At 47.7% G+C, this 22,709-nt stretch overlaps 1 protein-coding gene and 1 long non-coding RNA gene across 2 annotated transcripts; both read left to right on the top strand.

The window, feature by feature from the left end:
- The first annotated feature begins 1,970 nt into the window (after positions 1-1,970).
- On the top strand, positions 1,971-7,742 carry LOC115618941 (tumor necrosis factor receptor type 1-associated DEATH domain protein-like). Its single transcript, XM_030510915.1, has 4 exons — positions 1,971-2,112; positions 4,624-4,901; positions 6,543-6,739; positions 7,444-7,742. Exons 1-4 carry the CDS (start codon positions 1,971-1,973, stop codon positions 7,661-7,663), a joined length of 837 nt encoding a protein of 278 aa, XP_030366775.1. The 3' UTR covers positions 7,664-7,742.
- A 7,138-nt stretch (positions 7,743-14,880) lies between these two features.
- LOC115618945 lies at positions 14,881-21,837 on the top strand. The gene is made up of 4 exons (XR_003994871.1): positions 14,881-15,021; positions 18,130-18,135; positions 18,554-18,557; positions 21,827-21,837. It is a non-coding gene; the product is annotated as an uncharacterized LOC115618945 (long non-coding RNA).
- Positions 21,838-22,709: the final 872 nt, after the last annotated feature.

Genomic DNA, 22,709 nt, shown 5'->3' with positions numbered 1-22,709 from the left:
CATTACCCCATGCGGCCCACGTGAGGAGGAGCAGCAGGAAATACCACAACCCAAACCCACCCCCTAGGCCGCGCGGTGGCTGAAGGCAAAAGCACCCGGAGCTGCCACAGGAAGCCGGGGAGGGGCTGGGGAGCTCGGAGCCGAGTGGCTCGGGCCGTCCCGGGGCGTGTCTCGGCGGGGCGGGGCGGGGCTCCCCTCCCCTCCCCTCCCCTCCCCTCCCCCGGTGCTGCCCCGCTGGCACACGGTGGGGTTGGGGCTTTCGCGGGTCGGATCAGCGGGGTCCCGGCAGCGGACTGGGGAAGGACAGGCGGGCACCGGGGAGAACAGACTGTCATCACGGGCCGGTGGCTGTCCCGACTCCAGCCCTAGGTCCTCTTCCTTCCCCTCCTAGTTAGTTTGTTACAGGAATTAAGCAGCGGCCTGACAGCAAAGGACAGCAGGCAGCGGTGAGCACGTACGTTACTTATTACCTGAGGTTGTTTTTTCTAGAGCACCCCACAACGGTTTGACCGTTGCTGCTGTTCAAACCCACAGTGAGGGTCCCCACTGCCAGCTGGGAATGGGCTGAAAAACTCACCCTCTGGGATAGCACTGCCAAGGCACAACAGCAAAGGGATCTTTACCTGAGTTTTTGGGTGTAATTTCTAGGTTCCCCAGCATTGCCGAGTGGAACCAGGCAGCTGCTGAGGAGCAAGAGACTGGTCTGTGTGGGGAAGGGGCACAGGGGCAGTGGGGTTCACGCTGCAGTGGTGAAACAGGGTCCTCATACTGCATTTGCCTCTGCGCTGGTCGGGAGCTCTGGGGCATCTGCACTGCAAAAAATAAATTGTTCTGTGGGTTAAATCTTTTAAATATTCCACATCTGTAAGATGTTATTCAGATTTGTTACCCTCCTTCTGTGAGACACTAGGAGATGGGTGCCTAGATCCCAAACTTCACGGTGTTTGGAAGCTCAGACCAAACCTGGATTGCAGCAGCAGTGCATCCCCCTCTTTCTTCTTTATGAGATACTTTTCTAAAAGGCCTGTGCAATGTGGGAGCCTGCAGCCTGGAAACACTCCCTCCTGCATCTTGCAGGCACTCCAAGTTCAGTGTGACTTTTATGATTCGCTGGTTATTTCCTGTATTTTCTGAACAAATAAAAGGCTCCTGTGCTGGGCACAGTTCAAGGTTCTAGTAAGGAAACAGTGGGTCTTATGTTCCAGTGCCCTGTTGGATGTGCTGCAAGGGATGGAAATAGTTCCCAGCCTCAGCTACCATCTGGAGGACAGCCAGTCCATGGGAGCTCATCCTTCTCGGCCTGGCAGTCCCTGGTGACAAAAAACCTTCACACCCACAATCTAAAGGGCATCTGAAGAGAGGGACACTGTCGTGGCCAACAGTTACACTATCAGGCCAGTGCTTGGCAGCTGAGGGAAGTCTGTTGGGGTTGCACAACAGGGCAGAAAGCAGGAAGGAAGGGATGCCCATGGGAAAGCATCTGATGGTGTGACAGAGGTGTGCACAAGCAGTCAGAGAGGGGTCAGGACTTGGGCCTGGGGCTGAGCCAAAAGGTGTTTTGGTTCATCTTTGCCTGCAGTAGGGCTTCAGTCTGTGTGAACATGCCAGAACCAGGACTGCTGGGTGCCCCCTGGAGCATCCCAACTATGCGTCTTTAAACTTTGCCAGCTTGGCTGGGCAGGCAGAGGCACGAGGACTGAAACCTTTTGCTTCAGAGTATCTTTGGACTATAAAATGGAAAATGAAAGCAGAGCTTTGTGAGCTGCTGAGTCTTTGGGACACCATGTCCCACTGTACTGTGCTTTACAGAATAACAGTAAACTCCTCAAAGGTTACACTTGCTTTAACATCACCGCTTCCTTTAGGAAATAAGGGTAAATCCCCATAATCTGTGCTGTAAGCACTCACCCAGCATCAGTCCATTTTCCCTGTGGTCTCCCAGCTCACCTGTGTTTTGTAGGGTGCTGAAGATGGCAAACAGCTCTGCTCCTTGGATCGGCTGCATTTATCTCTTCCTCCAGTCAACGTGCAAGACCATCGTTCTGCTATCTCTCTACGAAAGCTCCCAGAAGAAACCTAGTGTGTTCAAGGCGCTGAAGCTGGCATTAGCAGGTACCCATTCTCTCTGATACCTTGGCACACCATCTCATCTCTTCACACAATGCCAAACCTTTCTTTAATCTCACACTCATGGGTAAGGAAAGCTGGTGCTCACCGTATTTAGGAAAGACAATAAAGTGGAGCAAGTTCAGCAGAGGTCCACCAATATGGTTGGGGGCTGGAGCACTTGTCCTGTGAGGAGAGGCTGAGGGAGTTGACCATTTCAGCCTGGGGAACAGATGGCTTTGGGGGACCTACCTGTTGATCCCTGCCAATACCTACAGGGAGGGGGAGATGGAGCCACACTCTTCACAGTGGTGCATAGGGAATGAGAGGCAACAGGCACAAATTGAAACAAGAGGAAGGACAAACATTTTCCCCATGAGGACAGCCAAGCAGTTGCCTGGAGCGACTGTATTCTCTATCCTTGGGGGGTTTCAAAACGGGACTAGATAAAGCCCTGAGCAACTTGGTCTGACCTCAGAGCTGACCCTGCTTTGCATGAGAGGTTGGGCTAGAGACTTCCTGGGCTTCCTTCCAACTTGAACTATCCTATGAGTTATCCTACATTTATGAATGTTTGTTTAAACCCATTTACGTAAGAGGGAAAAAGGTTGCAATTGCTAGGAAAGAAGATGTATTTTCTGTCTTTATACCACCACAGGAATTGCTGCTTTGAGAAGCTGATTTTTAAACTTAGTGATAGCCAGTTCAGATGAATTCTTTTTTGATCCAAACAGGCACAATTACATTAGCTTCAAGTGTATACAACCCTACATCAAAAAAGGACTTGAGATGCAAATGACCATAAACCTATGTTTCTCTGTCCACCCTTGCACCAAGCTGACCACAGAATAATAGTAATTTGAAGAGTTTATCATACTTGCCTAGAAAGACTCTCCTGGTATTCTTTACCTGTCACACAGCTGAGCCTATATTGTTTAATGGGGCTTGTGTAACTGTTCTGTAATTTCTTCTGGCAATCACGAGTCTGTTCAAGTCACTAGTTTATCCAGTACAGGCCTGCTCATCTTGCAGCTCGATCCAAAGATGGGAAGCAGCAGGAAGCCCGATGCAGTTGTCCTGTTAGGCTCGATTTATGGCTGCTTTGTGTCATTGGAATGTGAATCTGCTCACATATTTAAAGGAAAGCCCACGAAACCACTAAATCCTACCATGCTTATTCAGACCTAAAAAGGACATGAAATCTGAAGAAAAGCATGCAAAGTCCTCTCTTGAGGTGGCTTCACAGCTGTCTTGTACACCATTCATAAAGATTTCCATGTCTGTGCAGCTTTTCCCTTCCCAGCCCTCTTACCCTGTTATGGAAGCTTTTGTTTAACCAGCACTCACAAAAAACAAAGCATGAAGAAAGGGATAAAAAGACATTTCTGGTCAGCCACAGTGAATTAAAATGCCTCTCCTAGGTGCCTAACCCCACATCCCAGTTACACAGCTGGTCCAAACTAGACTTGCTGATGCAACCAGGACTCAGTAAGCCCTACAAAAGCTACTGTTAGATCACATACTTTTAAATGCCAGGTCACTTATCCTGCCTAATGTGGAGCACAAAAGTCTGCCTTGGGATTGTCCTCCAAGCATGTCTAAAGAATGCCATGACACGTGGTTTAGAAATACCTGATGTAGTGCCAGTCTGAGCTGGTACCTCTGTACAGCTCTGTGCAACGAGAGGCCAAGAAGTTAATTAGGTCTGGAAGCAGTATAGCCAGCCTCACACAGGCCTCTGCTACAAAAAGAGAGAAACACATACTCTAAACTGTCATCATCAGCATATAAAATCCCTGTGGAGACAAGGTCAATGTGCACAGCTAATCAAAATTAAATTTTGCTGGGAGAAGGGAGACTGAAGGCTGATCAATTTCTGTTGTCCATGTTGCTTGTGCTCCCCCCGGACTAATGTCAGAGAGTATATCCCTGGCTGCTTCTTACTTAGATTTAACCATTAATTAATTCTCTGTGCAAAAGAGCTTAACAAATCACGGCCCAATCTCAAGTAGCCTAATTCCTGTGGCAGGATCCATCATTCCCCATTTGTGAGAGGTGTTGAAGGCTCAGAGCCAGCCAAAAATTACCTCCAGGCATGGGGTGGAGAGGAAACATTGCATAAAACTCCAGTCACAAGGACCGAAGACTGCCTGAGCACTGAGCTGAACTGTGCACTTTCATCCTGTGTTACCACTTTAGCGTAACCATTTCTGTCCTGGAAATGGAACTTCAAACTTTAAACCTCTCCTAATAAACAGTGTTGAGATAATTACCTGGGGTGTAGCACCATAGGGCTTCAGCTGGACACCATACTTCATGGGGATGGATGGAGGCAGGGCAGCAACAACTTAATCCTTTCCTCTTGGAAAACATATAGGTTTTTCATCCCAGAGAACTTTAGCACAGAGAGATGACAATTCAAAAGCTGCTCCATTGCAGGCTTGATGGTGGATGGGAGTGGGTCTGGGTTGTCTGTCTCATGTGTGGATAGTGACTCTGCTCACTTTTCCCTGCCAGACTCCACTGACAGCATGATAGGTGCGGATATGCTCAAAGTGCACTGCAACCACCCACACCTGATAGTCCAACTCAAGTTCTGCAAGCAGGAGAACTGCCGCTGGTTCCTGCAGAGCCACCAGGAAGGAGTGCTCCAGGAGTCCCTCCAGAACCACCTCCAGCTCTCCTTGGCCATGAGTGCAGTGCCTCTTGAAATGGAGCTGAAGGCTGGCAGCGAGCACTTCGACAACATGCTGAAGGATGAGGATCGCTGCCTGGAACACATCTACAGAGAAAAGGTGAATGGGAGAGGGAGAGAGGCCAGACAGCAACGAGGAGCAGTAGCACAAGACTCAGGAAGGTGGGTGCAAATCTTGCTCTGCTGCAGCATGCTGGGTTGTTGACTTCTCCACCCTTCAGTTCTCAGCTATAATATGGAGAAAGCTCTGCCCTTCCCCAGAAAAGAGCCTAAAACAGCCTACAGAGATTCTACTAAATCACTGTGGTTTCTGTGTATAACAATTAGCATGGCTGTTATCACCACTGAGACAAGGTATTACGGAAGGTGCAGTTGAGAGCACAAGCAAGTGTGCCTCGATACACCTGCAAGGCAGGCAGACAGGACAACAGTCCTGTGTGGAATGATCACTGCTCAGCATCTTCCTCCCCACCTCACACACCACCTCCTCAGAGCAGTGATGGTAACTGCACCTAGAAATGAGCCTGAGTGCAAACACTGCACATTATACCAACAACTTGTGACAGAGTGGGGACACGCAGCATCTGCTGCGAGCAGGAATTGGCTGCCCTTCTGAAGGCAAAGTCTCTCTCTCAGTGGCAACATCTAAAGTCTAGCTCATTGCACGCTTTGGCACTGGCATTCTAATCCTACTAGCAAGAACAGTGAGATCTTGTCATCTCACCACAAAACCAAGGCACTTGATGTCATTAAACTCATTGCCTTTCTCTGCTCCTCTTTTTTTCCACCTGGAGCTAGCAACACCTTATAGCTCTGGTTCCTTCTAGATGGTCCTGAGAAATAGGTAGTCACCATCTGCTCGGGCAGATTAGGCACAGGAGCATGTTGTGTCAAGTTGCTTCTCTGCAAGCACAGAGAATGAAATGCAAACCTTTCAGCCCTGGACCAAACATGCGATATCCCATAGCTTGCCAACTTCTGCTTTCTGCTCCCTCCTCTGCTGAACTAGCTGACTGGACAAAAGAGATGGGCTTATTCTCAGTTCCCCCAAACTGAGAACTCAGTCTGACCTGTGTCTAACAGTGCAACAGTCAGACAAATGACACTAGGGCACAGCCATCAGCAGCTGAGGGCAGTGCTGGGTACCTGCTCTATGTGAGCTAAACACTAGATTGGGTCAGAGCAGTCACCAGGTTTGACTCTTCCCATGTGCTTTGCCTTCTTTACTCCTTTTCTCATTGCCTCTTTTGGTTAGTGAGAAAAACTGGCTTGGAGAGGATCCAGGAATAACAAAACTTAGGAAATGGAGGCACAGAGGGAGAGAAGGGGCAGCAGGAGCTGCCTGCTTTGGTGGCCATGTGCTGTTGGATCAGGTCACCCTATTCTGTGGGTCTGACCCTCATGTGGAACAAGTCAGAGAAACCATGCTGCCTCTGGTACACCCTAATTCTTGCAGAGGGCCGCTAAAAATAAACATGGACTCGTAGCAGCTTTGTGCAACTTGTAAGTGCTCACTGCTGCATGTGAGAAACCCAGGAGGGTGAGATTGCCTATTTCATATCACATTACAGATTCAAATTATAGCCAGAACTCCATTAGAGTATCTCATTGGGTCAGTTTACAACCTGCACTATAGCTATCTCATTGCTCCTCTCTTGGCACTATCATCTTAAGCTGCACCTTCCAGCTAAGCATCTACAGCTTCGCCAGACAGTGGACACTGATGCTGTTTGCATTGCAGCCTGACCACCTGCAGGATGAGGAGATCACAAAGCTGGAGGAATGCCTCAAGAACCTGATTGTTCACCAGAGCATCAACAACAACACAGCTGTAAAAGACTGCACATCTCTCAACTCCTCACCTCTACCTTACCCTTCTCAAGGCAGCTCCCTTTCCCCACAAGTCATCTTCACCTTTCAGGGACAAGAGTTCAGTGAGTAGCTAGAGCTGACCAAGAGCACCCTTGGGTCTTCCTCACCTCAAAGCCCAAGAGGGAGGATTAACATGACTACATATTGGGGTCTACCTCAGATAAATCAAGGGTTTCCCAGTATCCCATAAGGAAGGGATTACAGTAGTCCTAAGATATTGCTATACTGCTTCAGATCAGGCCTCAACCTATTTTCCCAGTAAGGGAATGGCCTGAGCAAGGCAGGGAGCTCAGATGTGCCAGGGCAGATGGCTGTGAGCAGGTAAGTGTGTCACCACATGCTCCAGTTTGCCACCTGAGGTACCAGTGCTGCCCTGGGGGATGGCAGACTACATGGAGAGCAGAGCTGCCCAGCTTACACACAGAGAACAGGGGGATACTAAGCAGTGAGGCTTACTCCAGCTGATTTTCCCTTCGCAGTGGAGGAGGAATGCCATTGGAGCACAGAGACATGTATGCATGAACCCTGCCCATGACAATCCCTTTAGCTTTGCTGCTCTGGCACTTCTGCTCCAAACTCACAGTGCTGCCCTGGTGTTAAACCACCGGGGGACAAGCAGAGCAGCTCCACAGCAGTTTAGTGACATGCTGTGGACACTGAACAGACTCCCTGCTGCGCAGAATGTTGAGCAAACCTTGGACTGGCTCAAGCTGCATCACATCAGCTGTGGAACCTCTGTGTTTTACCTGCCCTCTGTCCCATTCAGCCAGCAGAACGCTCACACCAGACAACCACCAGAAGTTTGCCAAGCTCATGTCCAAGAAATGGAAGCAAGTGGGTCACTCTTTGCAGAAGAACTGCCAGGCCCTGCATGATCCTCTCATCGATAACCTGGCTCTCGAGTATGATCAAGAGGGACTATATGAACAAGCCTACCAGCTGCTGCTCAGGTTTATCCAGTCAGAGGGGAAGAAGGCCACAATAGCATAGCTCATTGCAGCCCTGGAAGAAAATGGTCTCATCAGCTTGGCTGAGGAACTCCTGGGCCTCCTTTCCAATGAGGACTGCTCCTAGAGCCCAAAGGGTAGCGGCATTGCTAAGGGCTTCCTTGCTTCAGCTAGTGTATGAGACTGCTGCCAGTGTCTGGGAATGTAAAGTCCTGAAAATCACCACAGGTTTCCATGTAGGGGAGAGGTTATGTGCTCACAGAAGCCAGCACGGACCTCTGACGTTCCTTATTTCATTCTGTTTCCAGAAGTCAACGTTACTTTCCCGTGAACTGATGAGAGAGGCTTTCAGCCTGGCTTCTTTCAGGACTGAAATGTCACAGGGAAGCAGCCAGACAGTTAGAGATCCTAGGGGAGAGTGGGGGAGAGGGAAAAAGCAAGGAAGGCATCTTGGAGAATTTTTCTGGGAAGCAGACAGTGCCACTGTTTCTCAGGCTGTGTCTCAGGGCCATCACCTGGAAAGCTGCAATATATTTTTTTATATTGAAAACATTTATACCCTCAGACATGACATCAAGCAAAGACAGAGGGGAAGGACAAGTCAATTTTATATTGTTTTCCTTCTTTGTTCTTCAAACGAGGAACATCTGTGGCAAGTGCATTTGTCCTGCCCTGCTCTAGTACAGCTCCTTCCCACCTCTCACCACCTGAAAGTTTTCCTTTTACCTGGGACAGTCATAATCTTCCACAGGGCACAAGATTGCTGCTGTAGAACAAGTTTCAGGCACTGAACAAGCAATATGGACAAACACAAATTCAGAGAATTATTCCCAACTTTTTCTGGACTGTGGTGGACAATAACATACCAACTACTTTGTGCTTAGCTCTTTCCCACCAACCAGAGGGAGCCTGCATCTGTGAAAAGCAAAACAGCTGGAAGGAAAGTAGTCTCCTAGTCTGTGGGAGGTGAAGGCGACAGGGTCTGCATGATGAGCTTGAGCAACACTCAGAATGCAAGATCCGAGGCCTTGATACCGAATAAGCCTTGGGCCGATAAACCAGGATGTTGAAAGACAGAAAATGTAACAAAGAATTTCAGTTGAAGGTCAGGGAATGTAGCAAAATGTGAAGCAAGAAGACTGAACTGTCGTCGCGTGAACAGCGCGTGATCAGCATTGCGATTGGACTATTGTGCGCATGTTTAACCTATGGGATTTTCACAGAACCCAATGAGATTGAGCGTGGCATGCTCATGCTTGTTGGGAAAGTACCGAATGAGGGAATAAAAGGGGCTTGATTGTAATAAAGCTTGTCTCAGTATCCTAACTGACCTGAGTCCGTGCCTTCAATATGCCACAAATGGCGCCCAACGTGGGGCTTAACGACTAGCTGTCGATCCGGTGGCGTAGCTCAGCCGAACTACGGGACTACACACTGAAAGGAAGCGTATCCAGCGCGCTCAATTACCTATCGCAGGATGAGGGTAAGTGGCTGAGAACTATGGGGACTGATTTAACAAAAGAGCAAAGAAATGTTTTACAAGTCTTTACTAATATTCTTAAGAAGTATGGGAAGAAAACAGATGAGGAAGAATTGAAATGTGTTCTTCTATGGGCATCAAAAGCTGACCCATCTATTAATTCCACTAATATTTATACCTCGGAGATTTGGGATAAAATTGGTGTTAATCTGTGGGACTGCACCACAAAAAATGATAAGGTTGCCACCACTTTACTGACCCCTTGGCAAATTGTTTTTGAAACTTTAAAAGCTCATGTTGGCTCACAGTCAAAGGAAGTAGAAGCGGCACTTTCAGCTCCCCCTCCGCCCCCCTGTTTGGTGGACTCTGCCATAAGACCAAAAACTCAGCCTGCTGCTGCTGCTCCTGCGGTTCTGCCTCCTGATAATTCCTATAACGACCTGGATGACCCTTTTGACCCAGGGATTATTGATCCGGAAAAGGAGCCTGATTTATATCCCCCAGACCGTCATGATAAATGGGCAGCTGTAAAGCGAGACGAGCGGGCGATGCGGATGTACTGTGTGCTTTCCCTGTGGTGTATATGCCTGATCAAGATCCGCGATGGGAAGGTATCTTGTATGCTCTTATCAAAGATATCAGATGAACAGTGACGGACCATGGACTTGGGGCTCCGTATACAACCCATTTGATACAGTCTCTCTGTGATACTTGTGTATTTACCCCAAATGTTTTTAAAACGTTGTTTCATTTGATAATGACGGACATGCGATACACTATGTGGGAGAGGATAGAAACTATTTGATTATTGCCAAAGAGAAATAACTACTCGGCTGGAGAAGAAAGAGTTAAAGAAGCAGCAAAGTACACTGTGTGATTAAGCAGAGCAACCCAGCTGGACAGGAGCCAGAGAACAGAAAGATAAAGAACTGGTTATTTTGGGACTGTTTGTGAAACGATGAAGAATGTTGAAAAAACAAAACTGTAAACCAAGAACTAAACATGATGTGATAAAATAGCTTGCTATATAAGAGTTAGAGCAATAGGCTAAAGATAGCTTTTGCTAGAATGGTATAAAAGCTAGAGCAATAGGCAATAAAGTGATTCGCCGCATGAAAAAAAAAGGGAAAAAAAAAGAGTAAAAACTGATAATGGACCTGGATATACAGCCAAAACTACCTTAACACTTTTCCAACAACAGATATCCCACACTCTCCCATGGGCCAAGCAATTGTTGAGCGTGCGCATGGCACCCTCAAGACTATGCTAACAAAACAAAAAAGGGGGAGTGGGGGATACACACCCTATGAATGTTCTTAATTTTTTGAACCTCAAAAAATTGATTTGTTAGGTTCTGTTGAAATGGATGAATGTTTGTATTTTAATTATACAGGTCAGAATCAATCATTAATTCAAATTGTTAACTCTTCTTTGTCTGTCTATTGAAATGCTTCTATATGGTGTAATCATACATCTGTTAACATTTCTCGCTCCTCTAAAAGTCCTTTATCGCTTCCCTGAGGCGTCTTTCTAATCTGCGGCGATCAAGCATGGCCTGGTATCCCTTCTCACCTACGAGGAGGCCCTTGTAGTCTAGGCAGATTAACAATGTTAACCCCAAATATTTCTATAATACTGAATTATACTAAATTCCACCATCTCCGCAGGTTCAAAATATTTGCTCATGCTTTTACTCCCGACTGCAAAGACATGGCTACATTGTGGAGTCCTGCAGAGATAATCTCAGTGTCCTTTTTTGCACCAGGAGTAGCCGCTGCACAAGCTCTTGCAACTCTAAAACAAATTAGGATGTTGGGTTGCAAAGCAAAGGCCACATCTAATGCTCTTTCCAGTCTCCTCCTTGCTACAGATTCCGTAAGACATGCAACCTTACAAAATCGGGCTGCCGCAGATTTTCTTCTCCTTGCCCATGGTCATGGGTGTGAGGACTTTGAAGGTCTATGTTGCATGAACCTTTCAGACCACTCTGAATCGGTTCACAAAAGTATACAAACTCTTAAAGAACTTACAGGAAAACTTCAGGTTGAGGATGACTGGAACCCATTTTCAGGTTTATTTGCTGGAATAAGAGCATGGGTAAAAAATTGATTGTATTAGGAGCTCTTGTTTTCTTAGTGTTTATTAGCTTGTTAATTTGTATTCCTTGTTTAATGAAACTTATGCAATCTCTTATTGATCAAGCCCTCAAACAGGTATTGATAGTAGATGTACAAAACAAAAAAGGAGGAGATGTGGGAGGTGAAGGCAACGGGGTCTGCATGATGAGCTTGAGCAACACTCTGAATACAAGCTATGAGGCCCTGATACCAAATAAGCCTTGGGAAACAGATAAGCCAGGATGTTGAAAAACAGGGAGTGTAACAAGGAATTTTAATTGAAGGCCAGATGTGAAGAAAGAAGACTGAACTGTTGCCGCATGAACAGCGCGTGATCAGCATTGTGATTGGACTATTGTACGCGTGTTTAACCTACGGGATTTTCACAGAATCCAATGGGATTAAGCGTGGCATGCCCAGGCATGTTAGGAAAGTACCAAATGAGGGTATAAAAGGGGTTTGATTGATTGTAATAAAGTTTGTCTCAGTATCCTCACCAACCTGAGTCCATGACTTCAATACACCACAGGAAAATATACCAGTTCCCATCTTCTCTGGGACTATATCACAAATCCAAGGACTGCCACCCAGGAAGTTTCATTATGGAAAGGTAGTGCCAGTTTGAGGCTCCTTCTCATTTACTCTTGGTTTCAATCATTTACTAAACATAAAGCACTCCTGTACAGGACCCAGCACACAGACCCACTTCTTATTGTCAGTGACCATCTGTAAAAGCCTGTCAATCATTTATTAAAAGCCTGTATGCAATGGGTTTAGGCTCTGCTCTGCTTTGTGTCTCCCTCTGCTTTGTTACTTACTTAGTGGTTGGCACAGGTTCCTTTCATGTACGGAGATGTAGTTTTGCCAAAGAGGCCCTGAGCGCTGGTAACAAGGCCAGATTCCCAGTATTGTCCTAATAATTCTAGTGTAGCTACCTCCGGTTAAACAACTGAAGATTAAGCCTAGAGCTTGAAACCACCAGCAACTAGAAGAAAGTATGACTTGAGTTTGTTCAAAATATGAATTGAATTTGGTTTTTTACTTGCATCTTTCAAATGAGAGCTAGAAAAACTAAATCATCTCTTCTCTGTATGGCTAATGCCCTTTTTAAATGGTGACCTCCTCCAAAACTGTTGTTTCCCTTCCCTGTCCATAACACTGGACAAGAAAGTACCTTACAGCTGAAGAAAAACAAGAGTACCCAGGGAAAATAACCCTAGGCTGAGACGTTTCTTGTATGAGCAACCAGGAACCAGTCAGTTATGTGCTGGGAAAACAAACCTGTTTCTCTTCACAGACCTCTGATGCTTGACAACAGGATCTCAGCCCCACAAGTGTCTAAGTTCAGCTGGCATTTGTCTACAGACCCCCTCCGTGACCCCTATTTCATACAGTCGGTAGGTTTACACCAGCCTCTGAGCTTTCTGGGATTTCTTTGGCCAGAGTGGGAAAATGTTTGAAGCAATAATACGGATTACACAGCAAGTAGTTTGGCAAGAGCTTGGCAGAGAAGAAGAGGTTTGCTAAGCTGAGTGACATTCGTTATTTCTTCAGCTCCCCTGTTTCAAGAGGGGCACACGCTTGCATGCCCTCGTGCTGCTGTGGGAGGGAAAGGCAGCCCCTGCACACCAAACTCTCCATGGTGTTACCCCAGCCTGGCTCACCTTGAAAGCAGAGAGGAAGAAGTATGTTCTAGCAAGGAGTACTATGATCTTTCTGACCAGAGCCAGATTGTTGCAGTTGCTGAGAGATCCCCGCCACCCTAACCCACCAAAGCAGACATCACACGCACCACACTTAAAATACTTGAGCTGTTATGGGAGACCCATACTCCCATTGGGCTGTGTTGGGTCTTTCCCTCCAGAGGAAGCTAAGCAGTCTAGGCAAAATATCAGCCATGGTAAAACCTCTCAGTAGCTGACACTTCAGTCACAGTGCTTACTTTACACCTGCACCTCTGTGTGGTTGGAGGAAAGACCAGAAGAAATTATAATGTTGCATAGTACGTAAAAGCTTCCTTGGTTTCCATACAAGGAGGACTCAAGGGCATGGTGAGCAAACCCTATCTATCTCATCTCAGATAGGGCCTTGGACTTGTTCTGGGCCTTAGAAGGATAAATATGATTTTTGCTTTCCTCTTAGCCATCGACAGAACCTGCCTCTTGCTTAAACAGCCCTGCAATTGCTGGAGGACCCATCATATCTGATGTTACCGAGGTGTCACCATCCAACATAATAAATATGCAATCCCCTCCTGAAAATGACAGGTAAACATGTTTGTGATTAAAACCAGGGTGAGTCACATCTGGAAATCCATAACTTTAAAAGAGTTTTTCCTGGCTGTAACTCTACCAAAGTTTCTGTCTGATTCACAAATCTCAATAGAGATGGTGGGCTGGAATATTTTTTCCCAGTTTGCAATGTGAGTCAGATTTTCAGAATTAGGGAGGGATAATAACAGCATAACTTTCAAAACAAAGTCGTGACTTTCATGCTGAGAACTTACACTCACCTCTTTGAGACGTATTCCATGTTTGTTTATATTTTGTTCTCAGGACAGGGGCACTCTCAGACTTTATCAAATAATGAGGTACTAACGCTTGTTGGGCTTGTTGAGACAGAGAAAGAAGTTTCCTTTTTGGCTTTGACAAAGAAGAAACAATCAAATGTCTTCATTTTTCTGCTAATGAGAATGGAGGGTTGCATCACAACAACTTCTGATATTTGACAGCTTTTCTGTGAAAAGGCCCTAGTAACTTAAGAACTGAAGGCAGAGGTATTTTAATGCTTATCTCTTCCTGCCACAGACATGCAGAGAATTTAGGGCTAGTAGCAGAACAGCTACAACTACGTCACTGTGTCCTGGGTTCAGCTGTAACAGTTATTTTTCTCCTTCTTAGTGGCTGGTGCAATATCAGTTGCCCCTATAAGCAAGGGGAAAAGCAAATGCGAGCCACGAAGAGCAACTCGTGCAGTGAAGAAAGATGAAAACCCAATGAGCATACTAGAGGGGGTGACATCTGAATAAAAGGAATTAGTACAGGAATCAGAGGAAGAGGAGGAGGTAACTTTTCGATCCCTGACCTCGACCGAGCTGCAAAATATGCAAAAAGATTTCAGCTGTCTTCCAGGGGAGCACAGTGTCACCTGGTTGCTCCAATGCTGGGACAATGGGGCCGACAGTCACGAACTAGAAGGTAGGGAAGCCAAGCAGCTGGGATCTCTTGTGAGGGAAGGGGAAATTGACAAAGTGATTGCAAAAGAGAAACGAGACCTCAGCCTCTGGAGGCGGCTCCTGGCAGCTGTGAAGGAAAGGAATCCCTAGAAGGACGATGTTATATGTCGCCCAGCCAAGTGGACCACAATAGAGAGAGGCATCCAGTCCCTGAGGGAATCAGCCATCTATTGTAGGCCGGATGCTGGGAATGCACCCGTAGATCCAGATGAAGTTGAATGCACATGACCCATGTGGCAGAAATTTACACGGAGTGCTCCATCATCATGTGCCCACTCATTGGCATTGATGAGCTGGACAGAAGCAGGAGCACCAACACTGGATGAAGTGAGTCATCAACTCCGAGAGTTCGAAGACAATCTCACCCCTTCCATCATTTCAGCTGTGGAAAAAATGTCCCAGGAGGTCAAACAACTGAGAGATGATCTATCCAGCTCCCCACGTGTACAGACCCACATCTCAGCTATTAACAGAAGGCGCCCTATTGCCCGAGAGTGAAGATACAGGAGGTAAATGCCACGGGCCACCCTATGGTTTAACCTGCGGGATCACGGAGAAGACATGAGAAAGTGGGATGGAAAACCTGCCTCAGTTCTGGAGGAACGGGTGTGTGAATTGAAGAGGAAAACAAAGGTCAAGGCCGATCCTCCCAAGAAAGTTGCTGCTCCAGTCTCTGGTGAGCAGCTTCCCAGATGGAGTGGAAGAGCTGATTGTACTCCTACTCCTATGAATAGGAAGGCTAACTCCTTTGTACAAGAACTAAGCGGAGACTCTTACGATCACTATTAGGGGGGCCCTGCCTCCAGCCAGGTGGAGGAGAGGGACAATCAGGTTTACTGGACTGTGTGGATCAGATGGCCTGGCACATCAGTCCCACAGGAGTATAAGGCTCTAGTAGATACCGGTGCACAGTGCACCCTGATGCCATCAAGCTATCAAGGGACTGTGAGAGACTGATCTGAAATCAGACTCCACTGTCCATTGTCTCAAAGATTGGTATGAGAAGCTGAGGTGGGATTCTACCAATCCATTGTCTCAAAGATTGGTACGAGAAGCTGAGATGGAATTCGACTCCCACCACCGACGACAATGATGACGACATATCCCTGGGACACCGCTGGATCCACGGTAGTGACTCTCTCTCTCTCTGCACCCTGAATCCTTGCTTCATTTCCAATCTGTCCAATCGCTATCCCCTTTATTACAATAATTTCCATTTTTTATCATAATTGTCTTTTCGTGATACACCAACTGATCAGTTACGGTACTTGACCTCGTTTGTGTCTTAATATCACTCTTGAGATCATGAACGGAAACAGAGTCTGACACTGGGGTTTTCTCCAATGGACCCTGACAGGGGCGGAACCCATTTATATTTCTGGAGTGACAGGAGGATCCCAAGAGTTGACTGTACTGGAGGCTGACATCAGCCTGACTGGTAAGGAGTGGCAAAAGAAGGCCACTGTGACCGGTCGAGGGGCTCCATGCATCCTTGGCATAGACTATCTCAGGAGAGGGTACTTCAAAGACCCAAAAGGGTATAGACGGGCTTTTGGTATTGCTGCCTTGGAGATGAAGGAAAAGAAGCAGATGTCCACCTTGCCCGGTCTCTCAGAGGATCCTTCCGTTGTGGGGTTGCTGAAGGTCGAAGAACAACAAGTGCCAATGGCAACCAAAACAGTGCACCGGCGGCAATATCGCACCAACCGAGACTCCCTGATTCCCATCCATAAGCTGATCCGTAGACTGGAGAGCCAAGGAGTGATCAGCAGGACCCGCTCACCCTTTAATAGCCCCATATGGCCAGTGCCAAAGTCTCATGGAGAGTGGAGACTAACAGTAGACTATCGTGGCCTGAACGAAGTCACACCACCATTGAGTGCTGCCATACCGGACATGCTAGAACTTCACTATGAACTGGAGTCAAAGGCAGCCAAGTGGGATGCCAAAACTTATATTGACAAAGCATTTTTCTCAATCCCTTTGGCAGCAGAGTGCAGGCCACATTTTGCTTTTACTTGGAGGGGTGTGCAGTACACTTGGAACCAACCGCCCCAGGGGTGGAAACACAGCCCTACCACCTGCCATGGATTGATCCAGACTGCACTGGAACAGGGGCAAGCTCCAGAACACCTGCAATACATTGATGACATCATCGTGTGGGGTGATACAGCAGAAGAAGTTTTTGAGAAAGGGAGGAAGATAATCCAAATCCTGCTGAAGGCCGGTTTTGCCATAAAACGGAGTAAGGTCAAGGGACCTGCACAGGAGATTCAATTTTTGGGAATAAAATGGCAAGATGGACGTCGCCAGATCCCCACAGACGTGATCAACAAGATAACAGCAATGTCTCCACCAACTAACAAGAAAGAAACACAAGCTTTCTTAGGTGTTGTGGGGTTCTGGAGAATGCACATCCCAAATTACAGTCTGATTGTAAGCCCTCTCTGTCACGTGACCCGGCAGAAGAATGATTTCAAATGGGGCCCTGATTACCAACAAGCCTTTGAACAAATTAAACGAGAGATAGTTCATGCAGTAGCCCTTGGACCAATCTGAACAGGGCAAGAATGTGCTTTATGCCCGCGGCCGGGGAGAATGGTCCTACTTGGAGCCTCTGGCAGAAAGGTCCAGGGGAGACTGGAGGTCGACCCCTCGGCTTTTGGAGTTGGGGATTGTCGTGGTTTGAGCCCAGCCAGTAACTCGGAACCACGCAACCGCTCGCTCGCTCACTCCCCCCCTTCTTCCTCCCCCCGCTCCCGGAGGGATGGGGAGGAGAATCGGAAGAATGTAGCTCCCACCGGTTGAGATAAGAGCACTCCAGTGACTAAGGTATAATACAAAACCACTACTGCTACCACCAATGATAGTAATGATTAGTGAAATAACAAGGGGAGAGGATACAATTGCTCACCACCCGCCGACCGATACCCAGCCCGACCCGAGCAGTGATCTGGGCCTTCCGGGTAGCTCCCCCCGGTTTATATACTGGGCATGACGTGCCATGGTATGGAATACCCCTTTGGCCAGTATGGGTCAGGTGTCCTGTCTCTGCTTCCTCCCGGCTTCCCCTCCTCCCTGGCAAAGTATGAGACTGAGAAAGTCCTTGGTCGGAGTAAACATTACTTAGCAACGACTAAAAACATTGGTGTTATCAGCGTTGTTCCCAGGCTGAAAGTTAAAAAACACAGCACTGCACCAGCTACTAAGAAGGAGAAAAATGACTGTTATAGCTGAACCCAGGACAGGGATACAGAGGATCTGAGGCCAGCCATACTCCAGTTGGAAAAGAGATACTGGCAACCTATGAAGGGGTTCGAGCTGCTTCAGAAGTGATCGGCATTGAAGCACAGCTCCTCCTGGCACCCTGGTTGCCCATGTTGGGCTGGATATTCAAAGGCAGGGTCTCCTCTACACATCATGCAACCGATGCTACATGGAGTAAGTGGGCCACACCAATTACACAACGAGCTCGAATAGGAAATCCCAGTCATCCAGGAATTCTAGAAGTCATCATGGACTGGCCAGAGGGCAAAGATTTTTCAGTGTCGCCGGAGCAGGAGGTGACGCGTGCTGAAGAGTCCCTACCATATAATGAACTGTCAGAGAGTGAAAAGCAGTATGCCTTGTTTACTGATGGGTCCTGCCATATAGTGGGAAAGCATTGGAGATGGAAGGCAGCTGTATGGAGTCCCCCGCGACAAGTTGCAGAAACTGCTGAGGGAGAGGGTGAATCGAGTCAGTTTGCAGAGGTGAAAGCCATCCAGCTGCCCTTGGACATTGCTGAACGAGAAAAATGGCCAGTACTTTATCTCTACACTGACTCATGGATAATGGCAAATGCCCTGTGGGGGTGGTTGCAGCAATGGAAGCAGAGCAACTGGCAACGCAGAAGTAAACCCATCTGGGCTGCTGCATTGTGGCAAGATATTGCTGCCCAGGTGCAGAACCTGGTGGTGAAGGTATTCGATGTAGATGCTCATGTACCCAAGAGTTGGGCTTCTGAGGAACGTTGGAACAACCAGCAGGTGGATAAAGCTTCTAAGATTGAATTGGCTCAGATGGATTTAGATTGGCAACATAAGGGTGAATTATCTTTAGCCCGGTGAGCCCATGACACCTCAGGCCATCAAGGCACAGATGTAACATATAGATGGGCTCGTGATCAAGGGGTGGACTTAACAATGGACACTATTGCCCAGGTTAGTCATGAATATTAAACGTGCTGCAATTAAGCAAGCCAAGTGGTTAAAGCCTCTCTGGGATGGAGGACGATGGCTGAAGTACAAGTATGGGGAGGCCTGGCAGATTGACTATACCACACTCCCACCGACCCGCCAAGGCAAGCGCCATGTGCTTACCATGGTGGAAGCAACCACCGGATGGCTGGAAACATATGCTGTGCCCCACGCCACTGCCCGGAACACTATCCTGGGCCTTGAGAAACAAGTCTTGTGGTGACACAGCACCCCAGAGAGAATTGAGTCAGACAACGGGACTCATTTCCGGAACAACCTTATAGACACTTGGGCCAAAGAGCATGGCATTGAGTGGGTATATCACATCCCCTACCATGCACCAGCCTCTGGGAAAATTGAGCGGTACAACGGGCTGTTAAAAACTACCCTGAGAGCAATGGGTGGTGGGACTTTCAAACACTGGGATGCACATTTACCAATAGCCACCTGGTTGGTCAACACTAGGGGATCTGCCAACAGGGCTGGCCCAGCCCAATCAGAACTTTTTCGTACTGTAGAGGGGGATAAAGTTCCTGGGTGCACATAAAGAATTTGTCGGGGAAGACAGTCTGGGTTATTCCTGCTTCAGGTAAAGGCAAACCCACTCGTGGGGTTGCTTTCACTCAGGGACCTGTGTATAGTTGGTGGGTAATGTGGGAAGATAGGGAAGTCCATTGTGTACCCCAAGGGCATGTAATTTTGGGGGAAAACAGCCAATGAACTCAATTATATGCTGTTGACTGCTATATAACACTTCTATAGCCTGTCAGCTAGATGCCCATCTCCACAACTCTGGGCTTTGAAAAGAAGATAAGTGCTGTCTTGATCATCATCAGAGAATAAAGTCATGGGAAAAGCCAGCAGCAGCAGTGGGATTCTTCCAGAACTGTCCTTAGGTCACCATCGACTGACCCTGACTTCCCTCCAATCATCACCCCAACAAAGAATGAACTTTGATGAAACCAGACGAGCTCAGCAGTGACCAGACGAGTTCAGAGGTGACATCAGCAGGCAACAATCCAACACTACACACTGTCTCTCTTGCCCTGAAAGACTTACAAGAGGTGGAGCCTGACATCATGGACTGAATGAATTCAGCAAATTTTATAGGGATCGTCCATGGACTAAGGAATGATATCTGTTTCTTTGTGAGTGTGTGTGTATGTGTATGTATATATATACACAAGACAAAAAGCGATGGTATATTGAAAAATGTGGGATCTGAGCATGACATGAATGGTATGGAATAAGGGGTGGATACTGTCCTGGGTTCAGCTGTAACAGTTATTTTTCTCCTTCCTAGTAGCTGGTACAGCACTGTGTTTTTGATTTCAGTGTGAGAACAGTGCTGATAACACACCGATGTTTTAGTTCTTGTTAAGTAATGCTTTCCCCAATCAAGGACTTTTCAGTTTCTTGTGCTCTGCCAGTGAGGAGGGGCACAAGAAGCCGGGAGGAAGCAGAGACAGGACACCTGACCCAAACTAGTCAAAGGGGTATTCCGTACCCTAGCACTTCATGCCCATTATGTAAACTGGGGGGAGTTACCCGGAAGGCCAGATAGCTGCTCAGGTCGGGCTTGGTAACAGTCGGCGGGTGGTGAGCAATTGTATCCTCTCCCCTTGTTATTTCCCTTATCATTATTATTATTGGTGTTAGCAGTAATAGTGGTTTTGTATTATGCCTTAGTTACTGGACTGTTCTTATCTCAACCCGTGGGGGTTACATTCTTTCAATTTTCCTTCCCATCCTGCTCGGAGTGGGGGGTGGGTAGGGGAAGAAGGCTGGGGACTGAGTGAGTGGCTGTGTGGTTCTGAGTTACCTGCTGGGCTTAAACCACGACACCAGGAATAACATGGAGTGCCTCTCCCACTGGAAAAAGGCAAACCTCTGATTCCAAACCAGTAAAACATCTGACTGGGACTGTCAGATCTTGACAGCTTCTGTTCCAAATCCTGCACAGGGCTCAAGGTCCCGACCTGCGTCATTGCATCTCTACCGTGCTTGCTGGTTGAATTCTAACTCCTGCATGGAAAAGGTCTTACTGATCCCTTTCCTGTCTCTAGGGTGGAGACTTTTCTTTTTCAGGGGAATCTCTCTAGCCTAGTGACCCTTTAACCTGTCCCAAGTCTAATGCTCATCTTAGGAATGATTTACACATGGAAGTGTATTTTCCATATTTACAAACAACGGAATGGGGCAAATTCAGTATAACTCTGAATGATGAAGTTACCGAAGGTATTCCAGCTGAGCGTGTTTCTGGAACTTGGTGAAAGGTTGCTGGTTTCTTTTACCCATCTAGGGGAGTGGAAAGACACCATGGGGCAGTTTGATGGGAAGTGGAAGCAAGCCCTTGTGCTATTGACCTTCTCAGTAGCACAAGGCCTTTGTGGAACAGATGTGTGTGTGGTGCTAAGTCTTGTCTCTGATACAGGGAAGTGCCTCATGCTGATCAAGGAAGAGCCAGTTAGCCCTGGAGTGAAAGCCACCGCCAAGCCTCATGTCCCCCTGCCAGGCTGCTGGGCTTGCTCTGAGCCCCCCGTGCTGCCGGTGGCCATGGTTCAGTCTGTTTTGGAAGGCAAAGGGGGCTGTGGCACAGCCCCACTGGGGACCTCATAACCATCCAAGAGAAGAGGCAGAAGAGCACTGCTGGACAGGTGAGGGGAGCGAGGGGGAGCTGTGGCCCTGCGTGTTCATGGCCCTCTTTTCCCATTCACAGTGGGGAAAGGGAGGCTGAATTTGTCATCTAATGCAGCCTCATGAGCTCCACCCTGTACCTGTGACACCTGCTTAGAGGATGCTTGAAGCCCAGGGGACAGTTCACAGGGGTAGGGGGGTCTGTGGGTGAGTTTGCTTGAAGGACCCAACAGAGGAAGAGCTGTCAGAGCATGTGCTTCAGCCATGGGAGCAGGAAGAGGCTTTTTGCAGTGAGAGGGATTTGCCCAAGGTCCAAGTGAAAGCTGGAGCCCAGACCAGTGTCCATATCTACAGACTTGCAGGCCACTGGACCACACTACACCTCCAGCAGCTTGTGTGCCCTCTGCCACTTGTTTTGTTGAGTCATTACATAAAGTCATAAGGAAATATTTGTCAGTGGTGCTTCTGTGCAGTGAATGAGGTGTCACTTGTGTGCCAGTATGCAGACAGTGATGGAAGATGACAATCAATCGTTGTCATAACCTCTGCACTAAGTAGGGCATATATTTGATAAGCCATCAAAGCATTTATCAGGCCCAGGCTTGGGCTTGAGAAGGAAATAATTTGCCCCCTGTCTTTTCCTCTCCTGTGCTGTGAAGTCAAAGAGACTTCTCCTTAGTCTGTTCTCCCTGTGCATTCTCCCCCTATCCCCTTTCCAAGGTGACTTTCCTCTTTCAGTGCTAGATCTGTCTCTAGGAGGCAGCCACAATGTGGGCAGCATGCTTTGGGAAGACACCGTGGAGCTGATACCACAAGAGATCTGGCTTCCCCATCGCTGACTAAGAGTGAAACCCCACAGAACTCAGCTGCATTGCCATGCTTGCCTCCTTGGAGGGGCTCAATAAAATGCTAAGCAGTCCAAAGCAAGGCTTTATAAAAGGGTATAAAATCATGCCTTAAAATTATGAAATAGCAGGTGAGGCAACTCACAGGGGTGGAGAGTTGGGAGTTTATGTTCACTGAGTGCAGGAGTCTGGTACAAAGGGATGGAGGTTTTATTATTTTGAAGCCAGGGCATGCAGGTATCCTGCATGTGACAGTCACCCAGAGGATGATGTCCTCTTTCAAAAGGGATTGGCACAGTGCCATTAGGCTCAGCCACAGGGCAATTGGGGTGAGCCACTTCTGGAGCTGGGGTCTGCCATGGTCTGAGGCTGAAATCCCAGCAGCACCGGTGTCATGGGTGAGTGCATAGCAGACTTCAGCAGGAGGAGAGCATGGTTGCAGCTTGGTGGATGATGTGGAAGTTAACTGCAGAATTCATTCTTGATAGCAACTGCAGCAATGTAAGGAGAACTGGGGGAAAAAACACCATAACACTC

Source organism: Strigops habroptila, chromosome W (genome assembly GCF_004027225.2).
Source record: "Strigops habroptila isolate Jane chromosome W, bStrHab1.2.pri, whole genome shotgun sequence".
Taxonomy (NCBI): Eukaryota; Metazoa; Chordata; class Aves; order Psittaciformes; family Psittacidae; genus Strigops; species Strigops habroptila.
The sequence above is the reverse complement of the archived record's forward strand: the minus strand, read 5'-3'. Positions and strand labels throughout refer to the sequence as shown.